At 43.6% G+C, this 25,091-nt stretch overlaps 1 protein-coding gene across 2 annotated transcripts in view; it reads right to left on the bottom strand.

The window, feature by feature from the left end:
• col4a2 (collagen, type IV, alpha 2) overlaps positions 1 to 25,091 on the bottom strand; it is a 60,793-nt gene that overhangs the window by 33,945 nt on the left and 1,757 nt on the right. For both annotated transcript variants that reach the window (XM_063888044.1, XM_063888045.1), the window contains exon 4: positions 2,276 to 2,356. In XM_063888044.1, coding sequence (XP_063744114.1) covers positions 2,276 to 2,356 — 81 coding nt within the window. The remainder of the gene's footprint in view (positions 1 to 2,275; positions 2,357 to 25,091) is intronic.

Raw genomic sequence — 25,091 nt, 5'->3', positions numbered from 1 at the left:
ATATTTCCCCAACATTCTGTACAACTGCTCTTTTAAACAACAAATATCCTATAGAAATTGGCTATGTTGGCGCCCTTGCTCTGCACATCCATCTTCGTACTGATCCTTTATTTTGAACTACACATCTGGAAATTTTATTGACCCCAAATCTGGAAGGGTATAAAGTAAAAATATAAAATGTATCCCTGAAAAAAAGGTTGGAAATAAATAAAAAACTAGACCTACAAGCAACTGATTCAACTTGGAACCATAACTATGTGACTGATTTGTTTTTCTTTGTCTTGGATCTTGTTTGAAGATGTTCTTCCATACTCAGTCAACTTGTACAGCACAGTGCTAAGGGCCTGCAGAGTGTAGCTAAGGTGTTTATGTCAGCTCCTCTTCAAGCCTCTGTGAATACGAAGATTAGTCAGAAAGCACTTCTTTATTCAAAGCATGTTACGTCACAGATGAAACGATGTTTGTTTTTTCACTCCTAAACACGTCTGGCAACATGTTGTAGAGAGTAGGCGCTGTCTGTCTGATCCTAAAGTTACAAAACGTTATAGATGTGCATCCCCCAGTCCAACGATCAGAAAGTGATATGATGATCTGAGCAGCACGTGTCTGAAGCATAGAGCAGCCGTTAGTCATGCAGAACACCGGTTATTCCCTCTGAGTTTGTTATCTCAATATGTTTAGTCTATGTCTGTCTCTTGAGTTAAAAACCCCCTGTCCCTCTCTCTTTCCTCTCCTTCTTTCATTTCTCTTCCTAATGGGTCCGCCACACTTCAGACACACCTTCCCCTCTGACCCCCTCTTTAAGGGGTTAATGGTGTGAATTTCATCGCTTAAACTGTACGGAAGAGTGATAAGTATTTCTAACTAATGACTTTCAGCAGCACAGTCTTACATAAGGCTGAAAGACTCATACATTCAACATTATAACATACACTGCCTGGCCCAAAAAATGGCCACACACTCTAATATTCATTGGACCACCTTTAGCTTTGATTACGGCATGCATTCGCTGTGGCATCGTTTCCACAAGCTTCTGCAATGTCACATTTATTTCTGTCTTGCATTCATTTTTCACCAAGATCTTGTATCGATGACGAGAGATTCGGACCACTGCGCAAAGTCCTCTCCAGCATATTCCAAAGATTCTCAATCGGGTTCAGGTCTGGACTCTGTGGTGGCCAATCCATGTGTGAAAATTATGTCTCATTCTCCCTGAACCACTCTTTCACAATTTGAGTCCGATGGATCCTGGCATTGTCATCTTGGAACATGCCCGTGCCATCAGGTGTGAAAAAATCCATTGATGGAATAACCTGGTCATTCAGTATAATCAGACAGTCAGCTGACCTTATTCTTTGGGCACATAACGTTGCTGAACCTAGACCGGACCAACTGCAGCAACCCCAGATCATAGCACTGCCCCCCACAGGCTTGTGACCTTTTTTTTGACCGGGCAGTGTATTTATGTTGCACTGTTGTGATGCTTTGTTTCCTATTATAGGCCATGATTACACATGATGCTGTTGTTTGGAAATGATATGAAGGATAGATGTTTGCATATAATTTAGATGTTTTGTTCTGTCAACCATTATTAGAATAAAACCACAACAATATGCAAGTTCCTCTATAAATTCATTTCTTATTTCCCAACATCTGGACCCACAGGGCACTGGTTACAACAGAAGATATAAATATTTCAAAACAGCTCACAAAAATATCAGCTGGGCTACTAACTACTCAAAAGGCTTTGAGTGTCAACATATTACAATAGCCATGTTTGAATATGTTTGGCCTAACAAATAGCCCAAAAGTTTTGTTTGAAATGAAAACGGCAGGCACATTTCCTGGTGAGAGCTTTGACGGCTCGACCTATTTTCAGAAATCATGCGATTAAGAAAAGGCTGTTTGGTGTAATCATTTAAGTGTAACATCATTTTTTATAGAAATGATTATGTTGCAAATAACATTTTATGTTAATTTAGGCTTTAAGTTGTGTTGCCGATTTAGTTAATGTGCATACTACTCAACTATGCTCCCTGGTGGTCGAAGGATAAGATTATGTAAAGTGATTGGTTGACTACAGTCTTGGTTACAGCTAGTTAGAGAAAGGTTTGCACTCTTGGCAACCAAGGTATTGAAATTGAAATTTGCAGATGCATTTTAAGAACATCACATGTAATCATGACCTAGTTTGAAGAGGAAGAGCAGGATAACACAGAGGTTAAGGAAGATAGTGATAGATAGAGAGGGAACAGTAGTTACAGTATGGACTTACCCTGGCACCTTTCTCTGGGAAACATTTACAGCCTCCGCTGCAGTCTCTTCCTCCACAGGGGCCACTGTGCTTCTTCCCGCCCTGTCGGACACAAAACAGACAACATAAATGTTAGCGCTGGGCTATAGGAAGTCATGGTATAGACGTCACAAACGTAAAACAATTTGCTTTCCACTCAATTTACAAGAATACAGTGCAGATAAGTCCTATGTTGTAGCTTACTGTAATCTTAGTGCATTAGATGGGACACAGTGTGGGATAAACTGTTGTTTACTGTAGGTGTTACCGGCTGTGTTTGTGTACATTGCGGTATGTGAATACGCTTGTTGTTTATGTGTGGAAGGTTGTTTTAGTCTTGTCTGCAATGCTGTGTGTAGTGGTCTTGTGTGCAAAGAGGATGTTTTGCATGTGGCCTCAATGACTCATGACGCTCATCCAGACATAATGGATGTGCATAAAAATGCTATTCATCAGTTGGGCTGGGACCCGCCTGTGACGGGGACAATATTGCTTTAGAGCTCTGCATAGCAACAAAACCACCCACCATCACAGACTGTGCTGTGCTCAACACGACAATCACACACACATGTCTACCCGGGGGTCAGCGTGGACATGAGATGATCAAGGACAGCAGTCACACAAACGGGGTTTCCCAACCCGCAGGTCAGAGGTCTCGAGACCCCGAGCTAGCTGAGATCGCTGGAGACATTAAGACAGAAAGGCGTCTTGGAGAATTGTTGTCTTCATGTGGTGTTTCAAATCAAAATCACATGCAAAATCCAAGTTTGCTTTACGGATTTGCCATGGCGGCAATTTTCACTCATTAGAAGCAGAAGCAAAACAATGGGAAGCCTTGACAAAAATGTAGCACACAAAACCTGTTGAAAACCACGCCTTAAACAACAATTTATTACTGAAACAAATAAGTGATCCAAATTTAAATGCAGGACTGGAAACTTGATTTAAATGTTCCATTGAACTTTCTCATTGAGCCTGAGAGCGATTACTAATGAAACACACAAGCTCTGGCAAAGTCCTTATAAATCTAGACACATAAAATTACCACTGCAAAGCTGACTTTCAGTAAGTGTTTTAACCTAAAATAACAAACGTATTGCTGTGTGTCACAATCAAATCAGAGTTTGTATGGGCCCAAAGCTAACATGGTCCCCATTTGTAGGTATAGACTTTAAATGATACAGCTTCATTTTAAAACTTATAGTCAATTATTATTTTAGAGTGCTACAGACTTTAAGAATCACTGGTTAAGGGGATTGGGTGCTGTCCATTACAATGTATAAGTGAAACTTTGACTAGACATGCTAAGGCTCCATGTAGCCGGTGATGACGTCTCTCTTTTGTGTTTGCCTACGTGCTACACCTACACAGCCATACCATAGCAAATGCTTCAATACCCTCCCCTCTCCCTTCTTAAAAAAACAAACAAAAATGGCCACTTTATGCCCACAATGGCAACCAATCAGCAAATAAAGAATCAGAATAATTTGACAGCAGAGATCCCAGCAGACTCTCTCACAATGGCCACATTGAGACACTCTTGCACACAAAGACCTCCTTTTACTACAGAGACGTCGTCCTTTAATGATCCCCTATCTCCACAACAAAAAGACCCTCTTCCTCTCTTTTATGGAATGCACAAAGCTGCATTTCTTGGTTAACTACCAGAGGATCTGAGGAGTTCCTTTCAAATGTTTGATATAGACATGACGTAATGGGTTTAATTTAGCCTGCCAGCCATGGTGACAGAGTCACTTTAAACAGCATTTGTTACTTATATCCAGATGCTTCAAAGATGGAGTATCCAAGCCTCCTCTCTAGGGGAATGGCTTTATGTTAAGTTTCAGGAGGTGACAAATAGAGAAGGTCATGTCTTCCCAATAAGGAGAGAGCTATTAGCAGTGCGAAAAGACAATACAGGGACAAGGTGGAGTCGAACTACAAGGGCTCCAACGCCAGAAATATGTGGTCTGGACTAAAAACAATAACACACTACAAAAGGACAACGAGTGGTGTTGAGGAAGTGTCTGCATCTCTCCCAGATGAACTGAACACATTTTATGCACGCTTTGAGAGGCCCCTGGCTGTGGAGGGTCAGAAGGCCCAGGATCCCTGCTCACTGGTTTTAACCAGTGCAGATGTGTGTAGATCTCTGAAAAGGATCAACGCACACAGGGCTCCTGGACCTGATGGCATCCCTGGCCGTGCTCTCAAGGTGTGTGCAGTTCAGCTGGCAGATGTGTTCACAGACATTTTCAATAGGTCACTGCTCCAGTCTGTAGTCCCCACATGTTTTAAAGAGTCCATCATTGTCCCTGTCCCCAAAAAGACAAAACCCATCTGCCTCAATGACTTCCGCCCAGTTGCACTCACCTCCATCATCATGAAGTGCTTTGAGCGGTTAGTCAAAACTTTTATCACCTCCTCCCTTCCTGACTCACTGGACCCCCTGCAGTTTGCCTACAGAGCAAACAGGTCCACGGATGATGCCATCTCCCTCACCCTCCACACTGCCCTCTCCCACCTGGACCAGATGAACACTTATGTGAGAATGCTGTTCATTGACTACAGTTCAGCATTCAACACCATTGTGCCCTCCAAGCTCATCATTAAGCTCAGGGACCTTGGGCTCAACAGCGCCCTCTGTGACTGGATCATGAGCTTCCTAACGGGCAGATCCCAGGCAGTGCGGATGGGGAACATCACATCCTCCACCTTGACCCTCAACACCGGAGCCCCTCAGGGTTGTGTGCTCAGCCTTCTCCTCTACTCCCTGTTCACGCACGACTGCGTGGCCACACACAGCTCCAACACCATCATCAAGTTTGCTGACGACACGACCGTCATCGGCCTGATCACAGACGGCGACGAGACGGCGTACAGAGAGGAGGTCAGAGCCCTGGCATCTTGGTGCCAGGACAACAACCTCCATCTCAACGTCAGCAAAACAAAGGAGCTGATTGTGGACTACAGGAAGAGGCAGAGAGAGGCACACACACCCATCACCATCGACGGGACTCCTGTGGAGAGAGTCAGCAGCTTCAGGTTCCTCGGGGTAAACATCAGTGAGGACCTGACATGGACACATCACACCAGGGTCATATCTAAGACGGCTCGACAGCGGCTCTTCTTCCTCCGCAGGCTGCGGAAGTTCAACATGGACTCCAGGATACTCTGCAACTTCTACAGGTGCACCATCGAGAGTATCCTGACTGGCTGCATCACCGCCTGGTATGGCAGTTGCACCGCCCTCAACCGTAAGACTCTACAGAGGGTGGTGAAAACTGCTCAGCACATCACCAGGATGGAGCTGCCATCCATGGAGGACCTCTACACCCAGCGGTGTAGGAAGAAGGCCGGTAGGATATTAAAGGACCCCAATCACCCCAGCAACAATCTGTTCTGTCTGCTGCCGTCTGGCAGACGGTACCGCAGCATCCGGACCAAGACTACCAGACTCAGAGACAGTTTTATACCACAGGCTATAAGACTGCTGAACTCCTGAGCTGTGTGAATGTCTACTCACATCTTTTTATAGTACACACATACATATATATATATATATTATACACATCCGCCATACATATCTGTTTATAGTACACATATATATATATATTATACACATCTGCCATATACATCTGCTATACATAATATATGCATCTGCCCATACCTCCTCATTCAACGGTGTAAAGTGTTTAAATACTTTCAATGTGTAGCGGGGTTCTACTTCATACCTCCACAAACACAGGCATAGTCGGAGAAGTAGTGACGTTATTTTATTTTGCCGGTCTCCCAAAGTGAAAAACAACTATTTACAACAAAAAATGAAAATAGTGGAAAAAGACTGGAAACATAAATAGTTTACCCTGTAACACAAGGATTCACAACAAATGGAGTTCCTCATTAACTCTGACATATCATCACGCTTAAACCAACTCTCACTGGGCTTTACAGGTGCTACCTGCTCTGTAGCTTCCCCAGACTGAACCCCGTCCCAGGCCAAACCAGCCCCTTTTAACTGTATAGCCCCTCCCACTGGGCTTAACTTTCTCATACCACCAATAGTTTCATCTCGCAAGCGCGCGAGAATTCACTACTTAACCGGGAGAAATGGTGCGCCCCGTCTTGCCAGCCACTCTTGCCGGAAGAGGAGACGGTGGTGCATATGCCTCCCACACTTGAAGAAATGTCCGTCTAAAATCAGGTTTGTGTAAATGTATGCTTAAATGCAACGAGAACGGCCAAGTGTGCACCCATGGTCGCGCTACTAACACAGAGGGGAAAACAGTTATCATAGTGAGGTTTGTCAACCAAGCATGCAAGAACGGAAGGGAACAGGGAATGTGTGTGAATGTGAACGTGTATGTGTATGTGTGTGTGTATGCGCTGCAGCATGTGACAGAGCCGGTCAGTGACAGAGCCGCTCCGTCACATTATCCCCCTCCTCCCCTAGGTTGGCGATGTGCGGCAACCTGGAAAGGTAATCTGCCACAACATTGGTCTTGCCCGATCGGTGTCGGATGGTGAACTTGAAAGGCTGTAGTGAGAGGTACCATCGGGTAAGGCGGCTGTTGTGGTCCTTCATGGAGTTGATCCAGGTGAGAGCTCTGTGGTCAGTTTCCAGATCAAACTCCCGCCCAAGCAAGTAGTACTGCAGGCTTTCCAGTGCCCACTTTATGGCCAGGCCCTCTTGTTCCACCGTAGAATACCTGGTCTCGCGTGGCTGCAGCTTGCGGCTTAGGTACAGGATTGGATGTTCCTCTCCAGGGTCCCCTTGGGCCAGGACTGCTCCAAGGCCGACTGTGGAGGCGTCCACCTGTACCAGAAATGGTTGGTTGAAGTCCGGACTCTTTAGGACAGGGGAAGAACACAGGTAGGCTTTTAAGGTGCAGAAGGCTGCTTCACAGTCGTCTGACCAGGTTACTGGGTTCCTCTGTTCCTTACAGGTCAGGGCTGTTAGTGGGGCTGCAATGGTTGCAAACTGGGGCACAAACCGTCTGTACCAGCCAGCCAATCCCAGGAAGGACCTTACCTCCTTCTTGGTGCGAGGTCGAGGGCAGTTTTGGATAGCTTCCACCTTATCCACTTGCGGCCGCACCTCTCCTCTTCCGAGTTGGTATCCCAGGTACCGTGTCTCCTGCCGTGCCCACTCACACTTGGAAGGGTTGAGTGTCAACCCAGCCTTCTGAATCCTTCCCAGGACCAGTGATAGGTGCTGGGTATGCTCCGCCCATGTGTTGCTGAAGATCACCACATCATCCAGATAAGCTGCGCTGCAGTTGTCACAACCCTGGAGGACTCTGTTCATCAGTCTCTGGAAGGTGGCTGGGGCTCCATGCAGTCCAAATGGCATCACTGTAAACTGGAAAAGTCCAGCTGGTGTTCTGAACGCTGTGTATGGCCGGCACGACTCCTCCAGCGGCACCTGCCAGTATCCCTTACACAGATCGAGGGTGGTGATGTACTTGGCAGCTCCGATCTTCTCCAGCAAATCATCAATTCTTGGCATGGGGTAGGCGTCAAACTCCGAGATGGCATTGAGCTTCCTGAAATCAATACATATCCGGAGAGACCCATCCTTTTTGAAGACAATGACCACTGGACTGCACCACTCTGAGTTGGAATGCTCAATCACCCCAAGCTTCAACATCTCCGCCACCTCTTTCTCCAGTTTTTCCACCAGCTGTTGTGGGACCCGGTAGGGACGTTGGCGGATTGGTCGTCCATCCTTCAGGCGAATGACATGCTCAACAATGGTGGTTTTCCCTGGACTGGCAGCAAAAAGTGATGGAACTTCCTGAAAGATCCGCAGGAGCCGCGTAGCTTGCTCCGGTGCAAGATGTGCCAGCACAGGAATGGCAGTTGTGGTTAGACTTTCCAACCCAGTCTCCACCTCCTCTTCTGCATCCACCTCCTTCACCAGCAGAACCTTTGCTGGGGCCTGGATTGGACGCTCCTTCCACTCTTTTAGTAAGTTCACATGGTAGGTCTGTTTTGTTTTCCTCTTCTCTGGGTGATGGACCTCGTAGGTGACCAAGCCCATCTTGCGGGTGATGACATACGGCCCCTGCCACTTCGCCAAGAGCTTGCTGGTGGAAGAAGGGAGAAGCAACAGGACTCTTTGGCCAGGCTGGAACTCACGGTGCCGAGCCTGTTGGTCATACCAGGTCTTCTGGGTTTTCTGGGCCTCACGCAGATTGACCTCTGCCTCCTCCTTGTATTTTGCCAGCCGCTCCCTCATCTCAAGAACAAACTGTACCACCCCCCTGTCACTTGGAGTGGTCGAAGGGGCCTCCCATCCCTTTCGGAGCAGGTCCAACGGTCCCTGTACCTCCCATCCATATAGCAGCTCGAATGGGGAGAACCCTGTTGAGGCCTGGGGAACCTCTCGGTAGGCGAAGAGCAGGAATGGTAGCCATCGGTCCCAGTCCTTGCCAGTGTCCTCCACAAACTTCTGGAGCATCCTCTTCAGCGTCTGATTGAATCTTTCAACAAGACCGTCAGTCTGTGGATGGTATGGCGTGGTCTTGATTGCTGAGATGCCCAGTTGTTTATGGAACAGCTGCATTAACCTGGAGGTGAAATTGGTCCCTTGGTCCGTCAGGATCTCGTCCGGAATCCCCACTCTGGAGAACAGCTGTACCAAAGCACGCAGAACAGCGGGTGCGGTGATGGTGCGCAGGGGAAAGGCTTCTGGGAAACGGGTGGCATAATCACACACCACCAAGATGTACTGGTGACCACCACTGCTTTTCACCAGAGGGCCCACAATGTCCATAGCGATCCTGCGGAATGGAACAGAAATGACAGGAAGTGGCTGCAGAAAAGCCCGGTCGGACTTGCGAGCAGTAGCGGTTTTCTGACATGTGGGGCATGTGCTGCAATATTTCTGAATGTCGGTGTACATGGAGGGCCAATAAAAACGTGAACTGATGCGAATATAGGTTTTGTGGCGGCCTAGGTGTCCGGCCCATGGGAGTGTGTGTGCTAGGTGCATGACAAGTGCTCTACAGCTAGCAGGGACTACAAGGCGTCTATGGTCATCCTCAATTGTATACAACACATCTTTATCAACAATCAACCTCTCCCTTGCCACACAGTTCCCGTTTGTCTGATTCCCCATTTTCACAAACAAAGGTTTCAACGTTTCATCCCCCCTTTGCAACACAGAAATATTTTCAGGTACTTCCCACATTTTATTGGACAGTAAACCCGCGCTCTCCGGTACCGTTGGTCTTAGCTGCTTCTCAAAGCGGCGTTGACGACGGGATTTTTTTGGCCCCTTAGTGCCACCCTCACACAGACTACTGTCAAGGTCTGGGAGTGGTTGGACACCAGCTTTCGCTTGGGCTCGAGTGGTCACAGGACAGTAAACATTCACATTGACCTTCCCCCCAGAGTCAGTTTCCGCTGGCAGTTCTTCTTTGTGCAGTAAGTCCAGAAGTACTGGTAAGTCCCATCCCAGGATAGCATCTACTGGCAAGTTCTTTACCACACCAACAGTCAACAGGTAAGGCTGCTCATCAATGGTCACCGTTAAGTCCGCTTTGGGATAAGGATGCTTATCCCCATGAACACACAAAATGTCCGCCTGTCTGCTGTAATCCACTCTGCCTACTGGCACTAGACTGTGTTTAACCAGCGACATGAAGCTACCAGTGTCCAACATAGCCGTAACCTGCTGACCATTAACCATGACAGTCTTATAGCGCTGAACTCTTGCTTCCATTTCCCCCGTGGGCCCAACCTCAGCCCGCGGTGCATAGCAAGCGCCTGTGACCTTTGCTCCGCGGACTGGACACACAGCAGCTTTGTGGCCCGGCTGCTGGCAATAATAACAAACCAAGTCCTTACCGGCTGCTCGTTGGTTTGGGGCAGTACTGGTGTTACCTGGAAACTCCTGGCCATACTCTCTCCTTGTTGGCCTGGGCTGGGGCGGCTGGAGTGTTGGTCGGGGTGCTGCACTGGTGGAGCGTATAGCTGGTCCTCCTCTGCGAGCATTGAGGTACTGTAGAGCCAGCTTGGCAGCTGCCAGGCCCTCTGCTGGCTCATGCTCCTTCACCCAGGTCCTCACCTCATAGGGAAGTAGCCGGAGTAACTGCTCCAAGATGATGGCCTCACCAATCTCCTCCTTGGTGTGTTGCCCTGGCCGAATCCAGCGCCGGTAGAGGCCCTTCAGGCGATGGTAGGTCTCGGTGGGGTTCTCGCCTTGTGGTAACGTAGCAGACCGGAACTGCTGCCGGTATGTCTCTGGGGAAATGTCAAATTTGATCAGCAGCGCTGCTTTTAGGTCCGTATATGAGTGGGCTCTATCCTCGTCCATCGCGGTGTAGGCCTCCAATGCCTTCCCCGCCAGCAGGGGAACTAGCCGGCATGCCCACTCACTCTCTGGCCATTTCCATGTTTTGGCAATGCGCTCAAATCGCAACAAATAGTTTTCAATGTCCTCACCCATCTGGTATGGCGGAATTTTTGGCTCAGCATAGTGCCTCCACTCTGGTCTTGGCTGCTCTGGTCTGCCGCTAGCGTCGGGAAACGGGAAAGAAGGTGCCGGTGATGGGGTATACTGCTGCATACGCCTGGGTGCCGGTGTTGGTAGGTAAAGTCTTGGGCTACTTGCCGTCACTGTGCTTGAGGTCTCAGCAGTGACTGGCAAGTGGGGAGTATGCGACACTTGGACCACATTTTGAGGTGGCTGGGTGGCAGGTTGGGGCAGGTGGTCAGTCAACGGGAGAGAAGCCCTCAGACCTCGGAGCTCTGTCAACAGACCCTCCTCCCTTCTTTCCTGACCTGCCAAAAAGTCTCTCATCAATGTCAGTAGCTCTCCACCTGGACCACCTGTCGCTGCTGCCGTAGGAGCTGCTGGAGGCACCCAGAACCCGTCCTCCTCCTCGTTGTCCTCCGATGATAGAGCTGTTTCCCAAGCCAGGTCTGCATTGGCGGTTGCTATTCCTTCATACCGCGGTCGCTGCTGGGAACGCAATCCTGTGCGCCGCTTTGGGAGGCGGTTTGTCTTTCCCCGACTAGCCATCCCACTTCTGACACCATATGTAGCGGGGTTCTACTTCATACCTCCACAAACACAGGCATAGTCGGAGAAGTAGTGACGTTATTTTATTTTGCCGGTCTCCCAAAGTGAAAAACAACTATTTACAACAAAAAATGAAAATAGTGGAAAAAGACTGGAAACATAAATAGTTTACCCTGTAACACAAGGATTCACAACAAATGGAGTTCCTCATTAACTCTGACATATCATCACGCTTAAACCAACTCTCACTGGGCTTTACAGGTGCTACCTGCTCTGTAGCTTCCCCAGACTGAACCCCGTCCCAGGCCAAACCAGCCCCTTTTAACTGTATAGCCCCTCCCACTGGGCTTAACTTTCTCATACCACCAATAGTTTCATCTCGCAAGCGCGCGAGAATTCACTACTTAACCGGGAGAAATGGTGCGCCCCGTCTTGCCAGCCACTCTTGCCGGAAGAGGAGACGGTGGTGCATATGCCTCCCACACTTGAAGAAATGTCCGTCTAAAATCAGGTTTGTGTAAATGTATGCTTAAATGCAACGAGAACGGCCAAGTGTGCACCCATGGTCGCGCTACTAACACAGAGGGGAAAACAGTTATCATAGTGAGGTTTGTCAACCAAGCATGCAAGAACGGAAGGGAACAGGGAATGTGTGTGAATGTGAACGTGTATGTGTATGTGTGTGTGTATGCGCTGCAGCATGTGACAGAGCCGGTCAGTGACAGAGCCGCTCCGTCACACAATGTATTCCACATATGTATATATTTCACATCCTCAAATCTTTATTGTTGTTATTGTAAATATTCTTCTCTCTTTTTGCACTATTTTATTTATCTTATTTGCACCATGTATGTTGAGTTGTTGGAGGAGCACGCGACATAAGATTTTCATCTACGTTGTATATGCTGTGCATATGACCAATAAAGCCTTGAAAATAAGGATGTAACAGAGTCATTGTATGACCTTTCTCCACGTTGAAGTGGAAATGTAAAACCCAGACAATAGACTGCTCTGGACAGACACACAAAGGAATGTCTCCCATAAAGGGAATTACACATTATTGTGCTATGCATAATGAATTAAACTTAAGAGTTTACAAGCTCCAAATAGATGATGGCTGTTTTTGAAAAGGACAAAGGGAATGTGCTTCAGTATCCTGTTTTCTCCACCCACAGTCACAATGACCTAACAAAATATTTGTCTCCATTGATACTGCAAGGCAAAACTTGGTTGCTACAGTATGTGTTGCTGCATTTATTTGTAGTTTTGGTGCTGTGGTCTAATTTTCGTTCACACTGGCTTATTACAGATGAAAGAAAAAGCAGTTAACTTGAAGTAAGCAGGACTGTTAATGTATTGATAGGACAGTTCATTCCTCCTGTATCATTAGAGCTATAGGGCCATATAGGGAGAGGTGAACAGGTTTATCCTAGTCCACTACAACGCAGCTTTATTTGTATTGTTGAAACAGGGCAGACCAACAACACGATATCATGATGAGAGATAAAGAACTACACATCCTTTACTTCCAAACATACTGTGAAAAGAAACAAAAGAGAAGTACAGCATGAATTGACCACAGTGTATGGTCTTACAGATTTGTCATAAATCCAAGTTGTAGAAAGCTTCTCAACATGCAAAACGGAATGCGCCATAGAGACCAAAAGATAAATAGCTAGGTGGCTGCTGGTGATTGTTCATTTCCACCTATCCCATTTTAAATAAAAACACAATAATAATTTGTAACTCCAGCAAGTTTAAGATAATAACTCACTCCAATGACCACGGTGTGTATGACTTAAAACGACAAACCAGGTCATAAGCTCCAGGTAGCTCTGTTCATTTGTCTCTTTATGTAGTTTACAGTAGGGCTCCCCAGTGTTGACCATCTTTTTTGTGCTGTGAACTACCTTCAGCTATCTGGACTGCCACTACAGACATCTGCTCTGCTTCAAAACTGCAATCATGTGCATAAATGTAAACATGCTTTCGACAAAAAGCCACCCACTGTTCATTTATATAAATGAACCTGTACATTTGTGTGCACCACTCAGACCACACATGACGGTTACAGGAGAAATAAAAACGTTCCTTGGAAGATTAGAAAATTAGGAGAGAAACAACATGCTGTTTTCCCCTTAGAGCCAACACGGTGTCTCCTGAGCCAAACAAATCCTAATCATCTCTTGCCAAGTTCCCAAGTTTTAAAGTATGTCGGGAAGGTGTATACTAACTTCTCCATTGCAATAAGCATAGCCACAAGAACAAAATAAGCATTATTGTGGAAAACAATTAAGAATTGTTTGTCCCTAGAAGAAACACACCACATATAGAGAAATACACATATTTGCCAGGATGAAGTTCAGAGGGTTCAGCTTACCCAGAGCAAATAAAACTTTAATAGAATAAGTAAATGTTCATGATTTAGATCAGTCTGTAAAAATAGAGACAGTGAGTTCAGATTTGTATGGTAGATGTCTGTAACTGATACTGTATCTATGTGTGTCTATGTTTGTTGTATGTCTACTGTAGAGGGAGGCAATTCACATGTATGTTTATTTTTAACAGCTACCTGCCTTTATCAGTATTTCCTGTCAAAGTGCTTTGTAAAGAATCCTTAGAATAGTTCAAGGTCTTCAGGAGACAGTGGTCCGATTAATGCTTTTCTTAATAAGGAATTATGTTTTTGTTGCCTCCCTGTTCTTTACTTCACTGGAGCCTCGCTCAGAATGTCCTTCAATGTACAGTAAATTAATACAGCTGGGTCAACAGCACTCTTTCTCACGCTCATTTCTTTCCTGTTGGTACTTATACATGCAGCTTTGATAATAATGCTTAGAGATACTTCGACTAAAGACCTATGTAGGTAGGGTTCATTTAGCTTTTTTCAATATTGTTACAAGTGATGCAGTGAGCTCTGATTTCTCTGATGTGTATAATCGCCTTGATAAATGGAAAAGGATGACCAAACTGGATGCAGACACAATGATGGTTGGCTTGTGGGATTTGTCTGTGGTCTCAAGTGAGTCACTGTAATATACAGCAGGTTAACCGCAGACATTACCGACTCATAGCACTTCTGGATGATGTCAGAAGAAGCAAAAAACAACACAGCATGAAAGCATGTTATGAACACCAAACTAAAAGAAAAACTTCACACAAATTAACCTGAAAAACGAATTTAACTAATTAAAAAATACACATGCAGAGAAATAAGGAAGGATTTGAGATGGGGAAATCTTATTGGTATGGCCTTCAACTACAGTTACAGTTACTAAAACCAAGACGCCCAAAGAACAAGATTTATGGTATTCCAGAGCAATAAGGAACCTGCATGATGATGACTAAAATAATAAGAGACAAATACTTTGAAAATGTATTTAAAATATATATACAAAAAACGTATGTAATGCACATCAGTGCATTAAACAACCATGAATGGAATTCAGAAAATGCACGCATAACCTCTCGTCATGGAAATGGCAAACAGGGCATAAAACACAAAAAAGACAGGAGTCCATGATGTCGATACGCAGCTGTACATTCCAAATCTCTCATGGTATTACTCACTTAAACATCCCGTGATACCTAGAGATTAATAATAGACTAAAAACATAATTCAGAAATGTGTGTGATGACCTTGACTGAAAGGAGTGACGTTTTTGAGAACACAGAAGGATTCATTTCAGATAAACAAACAAATCTTCCTCCTAAAACCACCGTTTTTTTGTTTGCAGACCGCAGCCAGTGTTAAGCACTCTTTTTGTCACACGGATAGTATTTCTTAGTCGCTGTTGCTTAGACATTAAATCATTTACAGGTAAACTGTGAAGCCACATAAAGATCTCTTGTTACGGATTCTCTCTGAGCCTCAGGTTCTGGAATTGACAAACTGCCTATTTTGAGATGGTTACTCAGTTTTCGCACATGAAACGAAACGGTGAAGCATAAACAGTGTTTGTGTGAGACCCCCCTTGTGTTTGAGGTATCAAATTTACAGAGATCACAGACTATTGCAGGTCAGGATGTTTGATCTGGGATGGGTGGTGACATGGTTTCTACCCGTCAGTAACTCAGCCTATAAGGAGGACAGAGGAAACTGAGGAGGGAGAATGAACCGGTAATGAAGGCTCTGAAGGCTACTTGAGTCAACAGAAACCAAATCCAACTACAAGGAAACCTGTGACCATAATAAGTGGTTGATCTGTGGGCTGACTGTCAGAGGCTGGTGTTCATCCTTTACAAAGGATCTGACCTGCGACCTTTCCACTTTGACCGTGGCCCAGAGGAATGCTTGATCCCTTTATCAATTTGATGGAGGCCAATTGCTTTCTACAACCACTTGTCTTGTAAACTGAGCCATCAGAGGGCTGCGGCCATCGCTGCCTAACTTCAAAAGACATGACAGACATGACTCACATCTGCGGATTCAAGAATAGGCATTGAAAACCCTTCTGATCTTGATACTGAAGCATTGAAGTTAGATGAACAAATGTTGTTCATACAGTTTACTTATCCGAGTCGCCTTAAGTTGTTAACGTCAGTCCAATCAGCTTTACAATCAGCAGCAAGTGCTTTCTGGAGTTTTTTAGGCCTATTTATGCAGGCTGAATGTAATATTTTAATATAATTCAAAGACAGTACAGAAGTGCAGTGCTCTAAGTAGCTGACGTGCAAATGTAACATTGTGCATTGGCATTTACATCCCATTCACGTTTGGTTGTAATACAACGGTCATTTTGACATTTTTTCACATTTGTTAGCGATACTGGTTGGTGTACTCATTATTCATACTACTTGGAGAGGTCCCAGTTCACCTCCTAGGCCCTGCTGTGGTGCCCTTGAGCAAGGCACCGGACACCTCCAATCCCCCCTCCCCATTGCTCCCCGGGCGCTGCACAATAGCTGCCCACTGCTCCTAGTACTAGGATGGGTTAAATGCAGAGGACTAATTTCACTGTGTGTGCTCTGCTGTGTGCATGTGTGTGACAAATAAAGAGGGTTTCATCCTCCGATTCTATCTATTAAAAAGGAAGAAAGCACTTTCGTGGCATTTACAGTTTGCTTAATTGGAACCATTTTCTTTTAAAATGTGTATGTCTTTGTGGGTGCATGTATACACTGTATTTCATCTGTTACTGCTATCATGTGCCAAGGTTGCAGCATCCTTTCCTCACACTAATGATGTGCAAACATGTTGAATTTGAAACACCTGGCCACCTTCAACAAGAAACTATGAGAAGGGGGAATTTCTGAAAGTATAACACTCATTTGTAATGGAAACATGCAGTTTGATGTATATCTGCAGTATATCTTAATGTCAGTTGTGAGACTCAATCTGCACTGGGTGTGTGATACTCCCTTCACCAGCTGAGAACGATCTCTGTGAAGGACTCACTGTAAGTATTCAAGCCAGAGTTATCATCTGAATAACTACTTCAGTTTATGGCCAGATATTTGCAAAACTATTGACATTTGTTAGCAAGTTACTCAAATCTTTTAAAATCATAGTTTCAAGTCTTTCGATCCCACGCACACAGCTCTGACGTACGAAATTGTTAAAGAAAATAGTAAGGCCATGCCAGCCCTTATGCTGCGGTTCAAGGCTTGCCTCCCTGTTGCCTCCTTGAAAAAAAGTAAGAATTCATGTGAGGACATTTGCTGGATAAAACGACAAGAAGCATGTCTGTCTGTCTGTCAGTCAGTCAGTCAGTCAGTCCGTCCGCCCGCCCGTCCGTCCGTCCGTCAGTCCATCCGTCATATCACTGAGTAAGAATGTCTGCAAATGTCTGTGTCTACAAACACATTATGCTGTTCGTTTCTGCCGTCCTGCTTTGTGACTCATAGATGGGCTGTAAGAAATGTCAGGAACATTTTTACAGATACAACATAGTATATGAAATGATAAATAGTGATTTTACTAATTCAACTTTCAATTCATTTATGAATGTATTGCATGAACTTTAATGCCTTTTTATATTAGTTTCTCATTTTTATTACAGTACTGAAATACAAACTTTTTTTAAACGCTGTACGTCGGCTAGCGTGTAAAAAGGGAGAGTTTATACTTACAGTGCAGATACAGTACAGCTTCCGGCAATAGTTTCACACAGAATTGAATAAAATAATCAAATTCATACTTAAAACAAACACACTTACAAAACGGTTATAAAACACATACACACATATAGAAGCCGGAAAAGCAAAACATCAAACATAAAAATGTTTGTCTTGGCATAGATTTTATTACTGAGGCATGTCTTGATATAACACCAGATGTCCCAAAGGCCCCCATTATGTTGATAGGGGAAGTTCTTGTGCCGGCCATTATGGATCTCACAGATTTCATACTTGATATTCAGTACAGCTTGTCTGCACCATTACGTCTTTACAGATCATTCTGGTTCCTGTCAAACACCATCTACATCCTATTGGAATGGAGTGTGCACTCACAAAAACACCCCAGGACAGTGAATGAATAATCAAAGTTATAAAACAAAGGTCTATATGCTAACAGCTGTGAGAGGTATCAAGGTAGGATTTCTCACATTCACGTGGAGTAGCTATGGAAAGACACTCAACATTTTAAGACATATCCACACATCTAGGAAAAACCTCCAACTGTGTGCACTGTATGGTTTCTGTAGCTACAAATTGAAATAGACAGTCGTAAGTAGTGCGCGGGAATTGTAGAGAGGGAGGGACAGGGTAACTCTGCTAAGAGAAGGACATGACTTTAAAGGAGAACATGAATGAGCCGAGGGACCTGTAAGAAGCAGGACAGAGCAGAATCTCCTGTGGTGCCCCTCTGGCTTGACTCCAGAATAAACACAGCTCTGGTTCCTGCCCTGGGCCTGACACAGCTGGACCTCCCTTCTCCTTAACTCGCCTAAGGTCACAAAGAATCCCAACTGAATTTCCCAGTGGGACGCACTTCTAATCTATGCTTCCTGCTACAGTCTGAGCCAAATTGAGGTGGGATTAGAACCATTCTGGATCTTAGTGCTAACAGTCCAACCTGTCAAACCGTGTTATGTTGATGGCCCTGTAGCTCACCCTCTAATCAGATGATCAATCAAAACCAGACGGGAGGATCCATTCAGTGAGAAACTGGACACCTGAGAGGCCTGAGAACTGTTGTAATTCTACTAATAAGCACACAATGTCCTTACAACGAAACCAAAATGGGGACTTTTTGGATCAAATATGTTCATTGCTATGTACTGCTCCAACTGAAAAGCTATCGGATCATTAGGTTATTACAATACATCTTAAAGGGGGCATAGATGTATCTAGCAAATTTCACTAAAGTTATAAGGATTCATCTACTCGGTACCATTACTATCATTAGCCTACACAATGTCATATCAATCTATGACATATTGTGTTGGAGATATAATTATCTGGACCAAAGTGGCCGCAGGCTGAGAGGCTGACATTGCCAATCTTTTTTTTTTTTTAAAGGACAAGACAGATAAGGGGTAAGAGAGAGAGAGACGGGGACATTTGAAAAGGTCATGTTATCACAAAGTGCGTACCTAACTTTGTTAACATTCTTTCCATGACAAGAAATAATTCACTCTAATCAATTAGGCCACAGCTGGGAGGGAAATGTTGTTTTCTCTGGTCCAGAGGAAAAATGTGTAAAGCTGGACAGTCAGATCAGTCAGATCAGTGAGATCAGTGAGATGGCGATGTTCTTAATAAAGCTGTGTTGTTATGGAGGACATACATGCCGCAAGATATGACTACATTAAGTGCATCACCAAAATAAGTACCCATAAATCAAATTCAAACCGATGACTTCAGGAATGTAATCACCGTGTGGATACCCGTTGGACCAACCGGCACATAATCTAACAGTCCAGAGTCATTTTGTGAGACTACGTATGGTCTTTGTGTAAACACAGCTGAAACAATCCTTCCGTCTGAGCTCACTGAGTAACCTCACCTCTACTGAGGAGAGACAGACGACCAGAAAGGCACGTGTAGAACAAGGGAGGGGAGGGGGAGCTGAAATGTGTAGGAGACAAGCAGGGGAAGTAAAGTAAAAGAGAGGGAGGACACAACGTCTGCGAAGTGTCCCTTTCAGAGATAGATGGAGAGAGAGCAAGGGGACAGTAGACTGGGGCAGAACAAGGCTATAAAAGGAAGTGAGGGATGGAGCTGTACAGACTGAAGCCTGGGAGCACTGAGAGGAATTCTTTCTGCACGGCCTGATGGGACCCCTGTGTCCCTCCATTAATCACTGTGAGATGGAGAAAGGGCAAATGACAGGGGCGTGTATATGTACAGAATATAGGGAATTTCCAGAGACCACGTCCATGATGAATTTACTTCCAAACCACATTCCAAATCAAAGATAAGTCAGGTTAAATAGCTGGACCTCACTACAGCAATGACAATTTAAACAAAGCCCTGATTTACAGTTCGGAGGAGAGAGGTAGATAAGATGTTAAAAAAAATGCTCAAACAAAGTTGCATTTACAACAACTTAATTCAATATGAGTTAAATACTATTAATATTAACTCCATACATATTGTATTCCATGTAAGATAGAAGTACATGGGTGGATTGGATATGTATGGGCAAGTGTTTCCAAGGTGGAAGTACATAGGAAGGTATGCACTGTATGTACACATATAATATTTACAGTAGGTAAGAGTGCATAGGGATGATGGATATTTTCTTGAAGTAAATTCAAAGTAAATCCAGATGGGAATGATAAGCAAATAAACGTTATCATACCACATCGCATTCATAACACCAATGCATAAATTAAGTAAAAATGTAACTCTGCATACATTAAATGATCAGCAATATTGGAGTATTATCCACAAGGGCTTAATGCACCCAGGGACATTCAAGGATAGCTGCTCCATAGAGCTGAATGCATCAATCAATAAATGGAAGTATAACAATTTGACTCTTTTGTCGTTTCAATCAGCTATCCAGCAAAAGTACAAACAATAGTTTATGAAAGTTTTTTGTTTCAGCCCAGCAAGATAGAGAAAGACTGCATGGTATAATCTTTGACAGTACTCATTAATGTTATTTTGCCTCAAACTTGTACTTCACTACAAAGATGAATGTACACTGGTAGTTATGTAAAGATACATCTTTGTGAAATGGAAATAAAAGATCAGTAGGTACTTTTTCTGTTAAGTAAGTCATACATATATATATATATATATATATATATATATATGTGTGTGTGTGTGTGTGTGTGTGTGTGTGTGTGTGTGTGTGTGTGTGCACATACAGTACAGTATGTTTGGTAGCAGGGCAGTGGTACTGCTGGCTGTCACACACGACTTGGGAAGCAAATGAAGCATAAAGGGTGATTATGCACAATCAAAACACTAGAATTCTAACCTCCCTGTGCCTTGGGATATAGAACTCTCCTATTACTTTCACATCGTGCTAAAAAAATACAATTATATTCTTAAATATATAAATGCCAACAAAATAACTGATGGAAAGTACAAGATGACTATAACCACGCTTTAATACACTGTGTGCACACATACTGTATGTCTGTATGTAATTGAAAACAATTAATGCTCTTTAGATTTCATACGTATGGAGTTAACATTAATTATATTTAACTCATATTGAATTAAGTTGTTGTAAATGCAACTTTGTTTGAGCATTGTTTTAACATCTTATCCTCTGTACAGTGCTACCAAGTCTCTGGAAAGACTATAAAGGTACACTTAAGTGATTAAAGGCAGTGCAGCAGAGTAAAGTAAATAGATCAAGCCACAGAGCCCACACAACATCGTCAAACATCCACTGACAGGCCCATGTGAATACTTTTGAGATGAAATATAAACTGTATATACTTATTAACAGTCCAAGTTTAGTTTTTTTTTAAAGTTGTCCTATGGACTGAATAGTGAGTGAAGGTATCTGGAGAGAGACCAGAACAGAGTATATATATATTCCCTGCTCTTCCTCACGTACTATGTGAACCAGAGTCTACATTGTGAAAATACCGTAAAACTCTCTGGAGAAGCAGAACTATGTGAGGTCCAGGTTGTAAAGAAACTCTTGACACATTTAACTTCACCCTATTTCCTTTTCCTGTTTAGAGAGCCTCTCTGGATAATCTATTTTCTCTTCACACAATTTTAAGCCCAGGATGTTTTCCATGGAACAGAACTTTACTTACCCCACAGATAAACACAGCCCCCACACAAAGCACGTGAGAAAAATAGGGGGCACACACTCATACATCCTGACAATGATGGATAGCAAACATGGTGACTAATTCAAGACATCTTTCAGTGCCCTAATATAAACAAATGTCATGCACATTTACTAACCTTCTGCTTTCAACATTGTTCAAAATTGTACATGTGTGCTTGTTTAAAGAAGTCATTTTGTATCCCAATGGGGGCAAACAGCCAAGCTCACCAAGCCTTTCCTCACCCTTACAATGCTAAAACCACAGAGACTAATCAAAAAATCCACAACTCAAAGTCCCATTTCAAACAGCTGTTCCTGAGGAAACAATTCTTAAGCGAACAAACGACACGCACACCATACATCCATTCACATGAGAGCATGCATGCACGTGCATCCACACAATCGTTACGCAGTAAAAATGCAAAAAGGTCAGAGAGGTCGGTCTCTGAGATGAGGGCAACACCTCAGTGGAAAATGTGTGTCGCCACACAATACACACACACACATTATTGCTGGCACACACCAGTGACAGGGAAGCCCCACACATGGGCTTCTCACCGGAGGCTTCCTGCAGAACAGCACAATGGGCTCTTCCCCTGATTGTTACGGCCAGGCACTCTCTATATCACAGCCACTATTTTGGCGAGGATGTTCTGGACATTTTTCTATCCTTATCACAGGCAGACATCTTCCCCCTCGCCCCGGACACACGCCTTCCTCAAACATAAAACAATCAAATTCAAAAGGTCAGTCACGTGTCGGCTTTCCATTGCTGACCCCATCACACAGCACTCATTTAGATTTAGGCTTATGCTTTGTACATATTCCCAAATGAACTGCACAGCTGTTTTACCAAGTGAACTGCATTTCCATCACTTGCATATTTTCCCTATTTTCTTATGAATATTTATAACGTACGCAGTTTGATATAAGTTTCACTGTGCAGTGTCAATGTAAAACTTGCAAAAAAGCACAAGGCAAATGCATAAAAAACATTCATCACAATCATCCACTTAGCTAGTAATTGCAAAAGCAGATGTTGCTGCTGTGGTTTCAGGTACTGTAAAACATCTTTAGCCAAAAACATCTCTTCCAAAGTCACAGCGCGGATTCCCACAACTCAGACATCCTCAGCCAGCATCATCCCCTCATTAAACCACGCTCAAACACATCTTGAAATATATTCTCAAACACACAAGAATAAGAGCCTCTCAAAGGGTCCTATAGGAAACATCCTGTTAACTTTTCGGCCTCAAGAGCCTTCCTTCCGTTGCCAATGGACACTGATAAACACTTATTGTGTGCAAGGTTCATGTGTGTGTGTGAAGGGGGGTGCACATGAATGGAAGATTTTTCTCTCTTGTTAAATTTTAGTCTTGCCTCTCCATGTAGACAATCCAGAAAAGAGGATCTTCTGATGTAGCAAAGAAACTGTACCCAAGGCCCTGTAATGCGGCACCTTAATGTCAAGCAGATATGGCCGACACACTTAAAGGTGGGCTAAGAAGCTTGTCATGATAGTGAAGATCATTTGAGTGATTTTGGAAAATAAAAGCTTAGTTTTTTCGCTACTGGTTTGCCAAATTTTAGGATTTGATACTTTATTTTGTCATAAATGTGAGTGTATCAAATACATTTGTGTTGGTCGAACAAAACAAGACGTTTGAAGCACTGGGAAACTTTGATGTGCTGTAATAGAAATTGGTTGATCAAATGATTCGCACATTGATTAACTATGTACAATTATTGTTAGTTGCTTAGTATGCACACACATTGTCAGTTTCAGATACAAAATGTATGAACACTGAGGAATTTAGTACGATCAGTCAAAACTGTGTGTCGGATGACTAAACTTTATTGGAAAAATGTCTTGGTTTTTGTAACTTCCCGTAAAACTGACCTTCACACCCACTTCACACTGTGATGATCAGAAGTGTTGAGATTGGAAAGCAATCAGGGTTTCTCTAGCCCTTTTCTCTGACTCACTCTTTTATGTTTGCAACTACGTGCAACACTCTAAATGCTTTCCAGGAAAGAAAATCTGTTCTGAAATATAGCTATCCCACATTTAAGTGGTAAATGTGTCAGCCCTCTCTCCGTACTGGTTGGCTTTGCACCTCTCCTAAAATGTGGCCATTCGTAAAACAGACATAAACACATTTTCCCACCGATGTTGTTGAACAACATGCAGTTTGTTTCTAGTCCTAATCACAGAGGTATATGTAACTATGGCAGAGTGAGGAAGGTGAAACTTATTAAATCTCAAGTGAGAAATATACTTTCAATAGGGAGATAATTCTAAATCTAAAACATGAGGTGAGGGCAGATGGTGGGAAACATTCGTCCTAGAAAACGGCTGGGTACTGGTTCAAAGTACTGAAACTGTCCCGTGGGTCAGATTTAGATTTGTTATTACACAGAAACACATTTCCTGGGAAGCGGCTTGAGAAATTCTGTGTCATATGGGAAACTTCAGAGAGTGATGTTTGATTGGCAACTGCTTTCTTCACCCTTTTCATATGTAAATCACTACCTCATTTCTCAGAGCTCATAACAGCTGAAACATGTTCCTTATTATCCTTTCAACAGCTTCTTTAATGAGCACAGATGTAGGTGTTTCACCAAAAGGTCATATGCTGGTTGTACTGTATGCCACAATGTAACTTAAGCTTATTGTATAATCAATGTGAGTTGTTTCTTAGTGTGACAGTTAACAGCCTGCACAGAGCACATGGATGTTGCTAAACTAAAATTAGACTTTGTCAATATTACCGCCTTGGAGCAAAGCTTCACAATACACAGAGGAGCTGAGCCGGGCCACACGCTTTTAATTGAGGTTTGACCAAATCTGATAAAAGCAAGAGACAAGGGGCCTTTTCATTACACCCGAGAAAAAACGAGTTTATCCGAGAGCCTTAAATATGATTTCAGATGTCTGACCAGACCACTGGCCGCCTTATGTTGTGAAAAAGTTGCAACAAACAAAAAAGCAAAACACACTCACATGCTGCACACTCACAAACACATAAAGAGTGCAAACATGTGCAATTTTATTTCCTTTCATCAAGCCAACATTTTAGAGGTTGATGTAAGAAAAAATTAAGTATGTCATGCAAAGTCAGGAGGTTAGGAGTGAGAAAGAGATTCATTAATTATTGAAGGAACATTTTTTATGGGTAACTACTTTGGCCCAGTCAAACAATATACTTGCCTGTATTCTCAACTATATTCTATCTTTAACTTGAATTCAAGTGGAGTTGTTATGCATATAGGGAAAAAATAATAGGTCAATTTATGTGAGCAGGAAGGTTTAGTCCAAAGGATTTAATTGCTATTTTTATTTGTGCTTTTTGGATTAAATTTGTGCACCTGTCACAGTTGGTTTGCTTGTCATCAACTAGTCAATCATTCCAGTGTTAACATACCTTTAGACAGATTACACCTAAGTTGAAAGAGGAAAAGCAACAAGCGCTAGGACATTAGCACATTGAGCTGCGGAAGGGATATGCCCTTTGACCTCTCACAAACTCTTTTTAGCAGGACCTCATGATGGTGAATCTTTCCTTTACTTTTTA

This window comes from Eleginops maclovinus, chromosome 7, assembly GCF_036324505.1.
Source record: "Eleginops maclovinus isolate JMC-PN-2008 ecotype Puerto Natales chromosome 7, JC_Emac_rtc_rv5, whole genome shotgun sequence".
In the NCBI taxonomy this organism is placed as follows: domain Eukaryota; kingdom Metazoa; phylum Chordata; class Actinopteri; order Perciformes; family Eleginopidae; genus Eleginops; species Eleginops maclovinus.
Note: the sequence above shows the minus strand (reverse complement) of the source record. Positions and strands in the feature narration are given on the sequence as shown.